Source organism: Nelumbo lutea, chromosome 4 (assembly GCF_056320005.1).
Source record: "Nelumbo lutea isolate HS-2025 chromosome 4, American lotus-T2T, whole genome shotgun sequence".
Taxonomy (NCBI): Eukaryota; Viridiplantae; Streptophyta; class Magnoliopsida; order Proteales; family Nelumbonaceae; genus Nelumbo; species Nelumbo lutea.
In genome coordinates this window covers 45,804,424-45,815,387 of record NC_142687.1, presented here as the reverse complement: position 1 = coordinate 45,815,387, position 10,964 = coordinate 45,804,424, and the positions used below count along the sequence as shown (strand labels likewise).

Below are 10,964 nucleotides of genomic sequence, written 5' to 3'. Positions count from 1 at the left end.
TCATTGTACCTGGATTTGTACCATCACTGCTTTGTTTTAAACTCATCGTTGCTCCAGCCAGATTCACCTGTAGAGTGGTACATGTCTTATTGGTTATATGTTTTTTGTTAAGAAATATTTTGGATATTTAATAATAGAGTTTTTTTTTATAATCATGCACACAAAAATGATTTCATTTGGATATACCAATTCATACCCCATGATGGTGGTAGACATGTTGAAGTGCGAGAACAACCAATTGCACTAAATAGGGACCGATTTGTAGGCATTACTATTTGCGAGTGTTGTTGCATCATGGCATGTTGTTCTTTTGTTTTATTACTTAATGTTTTGTTTTGATCCTCAAGTAATCAAGGATTAGGTGTGGAGTGGTGACAATATGAAGGCACCGCTATAACATGACACGTTTTTTATGGTTAATTTCAGGCTTAATGTGAGTGGATTTGCAAAACTAATGTTAAGAAATAATTTCATTATCCAAATGCTATTTATATTCTTATAGAACAAAAATTCATTTTCGAAAAACAATTTACCAAATGTCTCTATTACTCTCGATGAACAAGAAATAAAATTTTTGTTCTAAAACAGGAATTTCTAAAAGAACAGGAACAAGTGGGAACATTGCCAAACAAGGCCCTAGTTGCTAAAGAAGAGAAATCCCATTTTAGGTAATCTAGTTCAGGGTCCCCTGAACTTTTAGAATTCCTTGCCCTTTCCTCGTTAATTGCATTGACAGAAAGTTAATTTACCAGAATGCCCTTTCAAGATTAATATGGGCTAGAGGACAACACTTCAAAATGTTGAAAATTGGCATGGCAAAGCATATTATTTCTTTCTTGCCTACTTTGCTCTAAACTATGATTGGACAAAATCCTTCACTATGAGAAAGAAGAAAAAAGAAACATAAGGGTCTATATAAATATCAATAGAAAGGGCAAAGTGGTTCCATAAATTAAAAAAAGGGGAATTTGGAGATTTATAAATGTTTAAGAAGCACATGACAACCACAGAGAAATTTTTCGAAGTTAACTGACAAATTAACTATCAGAAGTTTAGGAAGGTTTTTGTCACAAATAATAACTTAGGGTTAAATTACAGGGTGGTAATTTGTAATTTATCCTAAAACTTTGTCTTTTCTATCACCTCCTAATTAAGCAATGATCAAATGACAATACTATTTGGCTTAGCTAGTAAGATCTGTGGCTGGTTTTAATAGAAAATTGGGATCGATTCCCACCTTCACCCAAGTTGGGATCATGGATTTGGTAGTTAGGCCACTGTCCCATGGAGCCAAAAAGTTTTTGTAGTTACCAGACTCTTCCTCTTTTTGGTAGGGGTGGCAATTTGTGTTTTCATGTTATGTTCATCTTGTGTCAAAGTAAATGTATTAGGATATATGGGTCAATACAAACATGACACAATTAATTAATCATATTAATTTTTTAAATACAAACACAAGTTGTTTATAATACAGGTAACACGACACAATTCGTGTAACTCAAATTAACAGAATTAACCTATTTAATTTTATATTAAATGACTCTTAAAAACTGAATTAACACAAAATCAAGAGGACTAACCTGTTTAAATTAGACATTAAATAGATAAATAGTAAAATAAGCATTCAATTATCCATTACCTAAACAAATTCATGAAAACCATTCGACCAATACCATCCTTATCTACTATAATATTATTTCATCCAAATATACATACAAGATTTAATACTTACAACTTTGGGTCATAAATAGGCCATTTTTGTGTTAAGTGTTGAATCGTGTTCACATGTATCAAACTTAGGCTATATTTGGTTAAAATTCTGCTCTAAAAAATCACTATTTGAAGAATAAGTTCTGATAGAAAACAATAATAAATAAATAAATAAATATTCTTTGGTGAAGATAAAATTGTTATAAAAACAATTCTTAGAATGCATTTTGAGCATAGAAAAAGAATATAGTTATAATCTATTACTATAATTTAAAATTAGCAAGAAAACCCTTGCAAGTGCATGGGGTTGAAGAGAATTTTTGGTTAAGTTTGGGTTGGCAAAACTGAGTTTTGGCATCATTTTAGTTCCAAGCAACCAAAGGTCCATCTTTTGTGTTTGTCTTGGGTTGATACTTAACCTAATCCAGCCTATCTAATTTATACTCATATTTTATTAGAAGGGGTCAAAAAGGGTTCATAGATATTCAAGACGAATGAGGGATTAAATGGGAGAGGGAAGATTTTACAAGCATTGACTATTGAAGAGAGAGGGGTAAGAATGATCTTAGTAGAGAAGAATAATGATAGATTTTAGGGAAAATTATTGATGCTCTCGCCTCACAAATTTGTAATTGTTTCTAATAGTGACAAATGGGGGAATCTAACACAATACAAGGGAAGGGTATCTGTATGATAGGTGAGGATATCGTGAAATGAAATAAAATAAAAGACAAAAATTTGTGCGGTGGAATAAATCATAATTTTCATTAGATTTTTAATAGAGAAAATTTAGACATAAGAGAGGTTTTATGAGGAGACATGTATGATAATTAATAAATTTTCTACTTTTAATTTTTCATATATAACAAGTAGAGTAGGGGGACTCTATGTGTGAGGCCTGTGACAAGAGACCCTTGGCCTCCAGACACTCTGGCCTCTTTCCATTATATAATAAAGATGCATTTGTCCACATCAGCCTACTATCTCTTGATTCCTTTCCCATTTAGAATTTTATGGGTTTTATTTAAAAAATAAAAATAAATAAAACATAGATTATTCACAATTTCACATCCTTTTTACTAGGAACCTGATCATTATAGATTTACAGTATTCCTCTTTTAACAACAGCCCATGCATATATCGTACGGGGCTCTAGTAATTTCTATTACAGTGATTCCTACAACCACAAAAATATTCCTCAAAAATTCATTGGGTTAATTACTTAAATATATAGGAAAAAAGTGAAAGACAAAAATACCCTTAAATGTTATTTCAAAATATGCACTTGATTGCTATTCATAAATGGAAAATCTTGATTTAAGTTCGTTCCATCTGATGACTGTGAATCTGTCTGTATATATGGAAGAACAGTTTTTCTCATATAAAAAATAGAATAATGCCTTCTCATTAATAATGCTTAATCATGATAGTCGAAAGTCACCTGATTAAACCGGTTTAATTAATGGGATACAGTTCTAAACTTGTAGATTATCGGAGCCTGGTTCTCCTCAAGTTAAAACTAATGCTTCCAGCCTTTGTCAGCTTCCTTTGGCGATTGATTCACAGAAACAAACTGGTCCCCCCTCTCTTTCTTACTTACAGTTTCTTGATTTTCTTCCATTTGACTTTGAACGGAAGAGGCTTGCATTCTGGGTGGTCTGAAACTCTCCACAATCGGAGTCGGAGGCCTATTTATGTAAAGTGGACCCATATAACATAGGTATACCTAAGAAGTATAGTCAAACTATAACCTATATTTGAGTAATTAAACGCACTCCCCCCAGTGCCTGACTGCCTGTAGTTTTGACGAGAGGCCCAAAAACAGCAGCCTTCCTTCCCTTCTCCAAAGACCGAAAAGAAACAGAATAAGATAAATGAGGGCAAAACTAGATTTCCAAACCGCTGCTAAAAACAGGAGAATTCTGTGAAAGCTTAGGCCATGCTTGGTTAAAATTCTGCTCCAAAGAGAAAATGAGAATAAAGTGATTCTGTGATTAAGATAAATCCGTTTTTTTTAAGTGATTCTTAGCTCTTACAACCACAAAATTAGAATGGATGGTCCAAAAGAGTAGCCCAACACGCCCAGCCTGTCTTTGCCGTTCTCCAAATCTGGGTATCAGAGAAAAGGAAAACAGGGGTAAAATCTGGATTTCGAAATCAGTGTTCCAAAACAGGGGATTTCCATCAGGCAAAATAAAATCAATAAGCTAAACCAGAAATCATCAGTGTGTAGTCTGTTCATTAGTTTCCACGGGCAAAATGCTAGGAAATTACATTTTCTTTACCTGGAAAATCTAATAATCTTGTAGTGTACTTGTGTTGAGTGACGCTTAATTAAAGAATTGTTGAAGCACTTCCACAAAAAAGAGAAAAAGGAGGAAGACCTGATATCTTTTAATTTGGCCCAGCAGACATTAGTTGGGCTTAGACCGTCTAACTTACCTTGAACAAGACTAGATTCAAGGGCTAGAACCGCTGGGCACCAACCAAATAGAGGCATGAAGAAAAGCAACTGAGAAAGACAAAACACATGAGCTAAACAAACAAAGCCCAATTGGACCAGAGTTAAATTTAAATCAAGCAGCCCCACTTAATGTGAAAATTAAACCAAAAACCATGCAATTCTTTCAGGTCAATAGTCCATGTTCAAACACTAGAGTAACCTCTTTGCACCTTCCCCGTCGACTTCCACTCAACAACTATTTTATTAGCTTTATTACGTGGGCCCAGTCCCTTCTTCCGCACTCAAATTCTATCTATAAAATCTCATCAGAACGTCCTCACGTCTACCACACAAACCGCTCCTCCCCCTCATCAATTCTTCAATTCTAATTTCTTCATCCATTTCTTTTTTTCTTCTTCAACTCTACCTTCCTTAAAGACCCTTGAGCCGACAACACAGTCACTCTTTCCAATGGACAAACTACCCAAATGCGATGCCAACTATGTTCCCCTTTCTCCTCTTACCTTCTTGTACAGAGCTGCGGCTGTCTACGGAAGCCGCACCTCTGTCATCTATGGCGGAACCCGTTTCACCTGGAAGCAGACCCACGAGCGATGCCTCCGTTTGGCATCTTCTCTCCGGCTGCTGAACATCATATCCAAGAATGATGTGGTATCAGTGCTGTCGCCCAACGTTCCAGCTCTGTATGAAATGCACTTTGCTGTGCCCATGGCTGGAGCCGTGCTGAACACCATAAACACAAGGCTCGATGCCAAAAACATTGCCACGATTCTCAGGCACTCCGAAGCCAAAGCCTTCTTCGTCGACTACCAGTATGTGCCATTGGCAAGGGAAGCACTGAAGCTGCTCATGGCAGACTGCAGCCACGAAGCTGAATCGTCCCTACCGTTAGTTATAGTCATCGACGACATTGACTCGCCAACAGGAATCCGCCTGGGCGAGCTCGAGTACGAACAGCTAATCCAGATGGGCAACCCTGAGCATCCACCGCATCAACTAAAGGAGGAATGGGATCCCATAGCACTGAATTACACATCTGGGACGACCTCCGCCCCAAAGGGAGTAGTCTACAGCCACCGAGGCACCTATCTGAGTACCCTCAGCCTCATCCTACAATGGGAAATGGGGAGTGAGCCAGTCTATCTGTGGTCACTTCCCATGTTCCATTGCAACGGGTGGACTTTCACATGGGGCGTTGCAGCTCGTGGAGGCACCAACGTATGCATTCGCAACACATGCGCCGTGGAGATGTACCGAGCCATCGCGGAGCACAGAGTAACGCACATGTGCTGCGCGCCTATCGTCTTCAACATCCTGCTTGAGGCACGGCCCGAGGAGCGCCGAGAGATAGCCTCCCCAGTGCACATACTCACCGGTGGAGCACCACCTCCGGCGCCACTTCTTGAGAAGATCGAACGGCTTGGCTTCCATGTCACTCACGCCTACGGCCTCACAGAAGCTACAGGGCCTGCACTGGTGTGCGAGTGGCAGGCAAAGTGGGATCGGTTGCCACGTGAACACCAGGCCAAGTTGAAGGCGCGCCAAGGCATAAGCGTTTTAACTCTGGCTGATGTTGATGTCAAAAATGATATGGAGACCATGAGAAGCGTCCCAAGAGACGGACAGACTGTTGGTGAGATTGTGCTACGAGGAAGCAGCATCATGAAGGGCTACTTCAAGGACCCGGAGGCAACGTCCAAGGCCTTCCACAACGGCTGGTTCCAGACGGGCGATGTGGGCGTGATCCACCCAGATGGATACCTGGAAATCAAGGACCGATCCAAGGACGTGATCATCTCCGGTGGCGAGAACATCAGCAGCGTGGAGGTGGAGACGGTGCTGTACAAGCACCCAAGAGTGTTGGAGGCCGCCGTCGTTGCAATGCCGCATAACCGGTGGGGCGAGACGCCCTGCGCATTCATCACCCTCAAGAAGGGAGCAGAGAGATCAGAGGAAGAAATAAGAGAAGCAGACATCATCGCGTATTGCCGCAACAGTCTCCCCAAATTCATGTCCCCCAGAAAAGTAGTGTTCATGGAGGAGCTCCCCAAGACATCCACCGGGAAGATTCAGAAGTTCCAGTTGAGGGAATACGCTAAATCTTTCACCATTGTTGAGCCTACTCCTCAGAGCACAGCAGAGTCTTCTCAAGGCAAGACCCAACGGTCCCACTATACACATCAGCCTCAGGAACAAGTTCTAGCAATGTCTCGTCTTTAGTTAACTGTTTAGAATTAATTTTGAGGAATTAATCATCATGAGTTTTATCGTTTAAGCATGTGAATATACTAGCAGCTATATGATCATGATCATCAAATAATTGATTTAATTTGTATGTCCCTTTTCTCTGTGTTTATATGAAAATCGTCCATTTTTGGTTTCTGGGTCTCTCAGTTCTCATGCAAGTTGTCTTCTGGTTAATGTGTCCTTTTTGTTACACAATATATATCTGGTACACTTTATGACCAACCGCAATGGAAATGCTGTTACAGTTGAGGTTGGTATGGAGCCTGAAAAAACATATCTATATACACAGTTGAGGTTGGCGAGGGCCATCAAACTCCTCCTTATACCATGAGTCCATGACAATGAATTGACAGTGGGTTTAAATTCCAGCTACTTTGGATCGCATCAGCTTAAGGGAGGAGTTCTTCAATGTAAATTGTTTTTCCTGTTGGTAGGTTCTAAAAGCAAAACAAAATCAACTGATTTGAAAGCAAATTGTTTTCCAAAAGTGTAACATGTTCTTCAACTTATAGTTTCAAAACCTCATTATCTTGAACTCTAGCTAGTTACAGAAACCATCATTTTTATGGTTTCAAATACACGAAAACCAAATTATTTTTACTTCTCAATACAAAAACATAATTTGAGTTGACGTTGCAGACTAAATTTTCTGAAATTTCTGTTTACATTTCGAAATGCAATAAAGTTGTGTATGGGTCTAATATCGTGGGAAATGGCGAGAAACCCCTATCTCATCAGCGTGAACAGCGTCAGAGAGAGAGAGAGAGAGAGGACAGCGTGAGACACCGTTCAATATATTCTGGAATACATGGTTGCAAAACGGTCCCATGACCCAAAAGAGAAAATGTTCTGATTTGTGTGAGAAAATAATGTTTTCTACACAAGTCGTTTTCCACTCACTTTCTTCTTTAACTCTTGCCTAATGCCTTCGCACTTAGCTAGCTCCACGTCCAGAGTCTCCAGACCACCATGCGGAAAATCTTCTCTTTAGTTTTAGCCTATAGAGATCGATCCGACAATTGGAAACCAAAATCGGATCGGAATAGGCGGTTTTAAATCGGATTTGGATCCATTTGCATTTTTAGATTTTTAAATTTAACCTATTTCATTATATCTGAATATCTATAACTTTTCTTCGGTTTTTTCAACAACGAACCAAATCGGCCGGTAGGATTGGTTAAACTGTGACCCAGGCTTCTGGTTGGTTCAATCATAGCTCCAAAATTAGTCGTTTAATAAATCTGCAAGTTTTGTTAAATCCTTTTTCATTTATATCGAAACTTTTGAAGGTCATAAGTTTAGCTTGAATGTTCAAATGGGGTGATTTTTTTTTTGGATAATTTTTTGAGATAAGACACCAAATTGAGTTCAAATCAGTCCCTCACAAGATTGTCCCCCACAACCTCATACAATACATTTATGTCGTGTATAAAGAACATCTCTCGATGATGATATCATCATTTCTGATATTATCATCCGAGATGTTCCAATACAATATAATTTGATATCCACCAAATTCCGCTATTTATGCCAAAAAATGCCTTTTCTGGTCTCAAATTTTAATATTTAATATAAAAGTTGAAAGTAAAATAAAATATATATAATAGAAAAATATAATTATATATATTTTTAATATAATTAGCATATTCTGCATATAATTATATATATATATATATATTATTATGTCATCACTTACCCATAAACTGAACACAATGGGCTATAATGCTAGCCTGGAATCATTGACAATTCCCTACCCCAATCATAAATGCTAAGTGAGAGAGTGAGTGGTTGTGGGCCATATCTATATGATACCACAGCATGCTACACAGCCCTTGCATTCAAAGAATCCATTTGCGTAATGTTAGGTCACCTTCTAGTTTCTACAAAACGAAAACGACATGTGGGGGCGTGCTCCCCTGTCTTGTGTGGATTTTGCTAATATTCATCTAAGCCATTGTTAAATGACCAAATTAACCCTGAAAAGTCATGTCAACATCTATGTTACATTTCAAGTACTAACTATTAAAGAAAAAGAGAAATGACCTATATCCACTAGTCTATTGTTATTGTTTCATCATTCCTGCTTGTTCTTCGAGAGAGAGATAATGGCATTACATAGACAATCCTATCCGTTGTAGTAGGGGTTCACAAAGGGATAGGTTCTATCCAGAATCAAATGGAATCGACTTTAAATTTGCTTTGAATCAATCTTATCCAATCTATTATCGGTTAGGGTCTAGTTTCAAATTCTTGAAATTAGTCTCCACCGAGGTCGATTTTAGGGTTTAGAGCTTTATCCCTATCTAAATCGATTCGGAGAAATGACCTTAACTGGCCTTGGTTGATCTTGGTGAAATCAGCCTTGAAACTGAACTTGTGTTAAAATAAATTCTAAAATACTTTTAAGGATGTAAAAATTTTAATCCAATCAATCATAACTATAAAGTTTATGCATTAGTGTAGAAAAGTTTCTATATTAAACCAATAACAATTTGCTGTCCTTCCCCATTTCAAAATTAAAGCCATTGCTTCAAGGTGGAATTGCAGATTGCTATTGGCTAGCTAGTGTAGAAAACTTTTTTCATTAACGGTGCAGGATGTTCATTTAATGACATGAAAGATATTTTCAATACACATCTGTAATGTCTAGATTTGTGGGTAGAATCTAGATCCATTAAAGTAGATGGATTACCCATTTTTCATTTATTCTCTCTCAACCAGCCACTGTTTTGGTGTTGTTGTCAGAGGTAAGTGGAAGAGAACTGATGTATGAGCTGTAAGGGGAGAGAAGGTGGCATAGGGGCCAGCTGCCAAAGAAGAGAGGAAAGATGAAGAAAAGACGCATGGCTTTGTTATACATTCAAATGGAGGGATAGTACATTTGTAAAAACTATTTTATCTCCTGAAGGTAGATTTCTTACAGGGCTTCTAGAGGTTGTGAGAGGTCATGTCAGATAATATAAATATAAGTCTTCTATAAATGTTCAGAGGGGGGGGGACCTTTTGAAAGTGGATCAGGCTTTGGCTGCCGAACGGGGGTCCATGTACGGCGTCAAAAGGTTTACCCATTTCTGAGATTCCTTCACTCTTCGCTTTTCTTTGAAGAGGAAAAATCATCGCAGATGGCGATACATTGGGCATTTATGTTTTGTCGCTGTTTTTTAACACCGATAAACCTGATTACCCACTGGGACAAGTTGATCTCTCAATTCTTAATTTTTTAAAGTTGTGTTTGGTTGCATTATAAATTTATTTGGGTTGATGTAAGATTATGATAGTGCAAATTATTTGATTTAAAGTTTTGATTTATTTTTGTTTCAGATTTTATCTTATTTTGTTTGATTGCATTAAAAACGAAATAAAATAAGACCCAAGGCAGAATAAAATAAAATTAAGCATTTTTTTCAGTTGCACTCCTATATGTTGTACTAGTACAAATAAAATTGCACCGTAACCAAATGCAGCCTTAAGGGTGGGCATTGTCGGGTTGTTGTATCCAAATTTGAATACGCCTAACCTGAAGATTAGCATGAAGCGGCAGTGTAAAAATATTAATTTGGGCCAAACCCAAATTGCACTAAATGGAGTAGAGGAGTTTGAATAATACCATTCTTTTAGGCTGCCTATGTTTGGTTTGATAAGAGAGATATAGAAAGTTGATGGAAATTTTCTAAGGAATTTTACAATTAGTTAGTGCTCTAGTCTTGCCTATTAAGAAAAAAAAAAAAATACTAGTGCTTTAGTCCAGTGTGGTCAATTTTTCCCCACTGGCATGGTGGACCTCTGACGGTGTTACCAACGTTGTCTGACTTGGACTACTGGACCTACAAATGTGGTCGTCGGGTTTGAATGGTTCAATCATCCGGCTAGATCTTTTGACTAACTAATTAAAAAAGCTAAAAAATAGAAAATAATTTCATATTTTCTTTTAACGCTATTCTATACCAAAATAAGCATAAAACATAATTTTTTAAGCTATAAATAACATGTTTTTGAGATAAATTAGATCAAGGAAACGTTCTAATGAACATTACAAGGGAATAAAGAAACTTTTTAATGGACATAATCCAAAAACCATTTTAGCTATCAATTTGAGGTTAATTATATGTGTTTAATCGTCCAATCTGGGCAAGTCTGACAATAATCAATTCTATATAATGGACAAAATCCAAAGTCAATTTTAGCTTTCAATTTGAGGTTATTATGTGTTTAATCGTCCACTTTGGCACTTTCCTGCTTTTTGTTTTTTTTTCATAGACATTTATTTTTTTATTTGTTTTTTTGAATTTTTCAAATTTTAAAATTGAAGAAAATAATTCAAGTGGTCAATTACCTTTAATCTTTTAACCCTTCTCATTTATTCACCATTAACTCTCTCTCTCTCTCTCTAATTAACTCTTTTTAATTATCTCTCATTAATTACACCACTAAATTGCCTAATTCTCTCTCCTTCAATAATTCACCCCATTAATTCTCTCTCATCTCCATTACTCGATTAAATTGCCTAAAATTCATTACTTTAAATTATACATTAGGTATATTT

At 37.1% G+C, this 10,964-nt stretch overlaps 1 protein-coding gene across 1 annotated transcript; it reads left to right on the top strand.

The window, feature by feature from the left end:
* The first annotated feature begins 4,458 nt into the window (after nucleotides 1-4,458).
* Nucleotides 4,459-6,562, top strand: LOC148855548 (trans-cinnamate:CoA ligase, peroxisomal-like). Its single transcript, XM_088982759.1, has one exon. The coding sequence runs from the start codon at nucleotides 4,625-4,627 to the stop codon at nucleotides 6,392-6,394; it is 1,770 nt and encodes a 589-aa protein (XP_088838885.1). The 5' UTR covers nucleotides 4,459-4,624; the 3' UTR covers nucleotides 6,395-6,562.
* The last annotated feature ends 4,402 nt before the right edge of the window (nucleotides 6,563-10,964 follow it).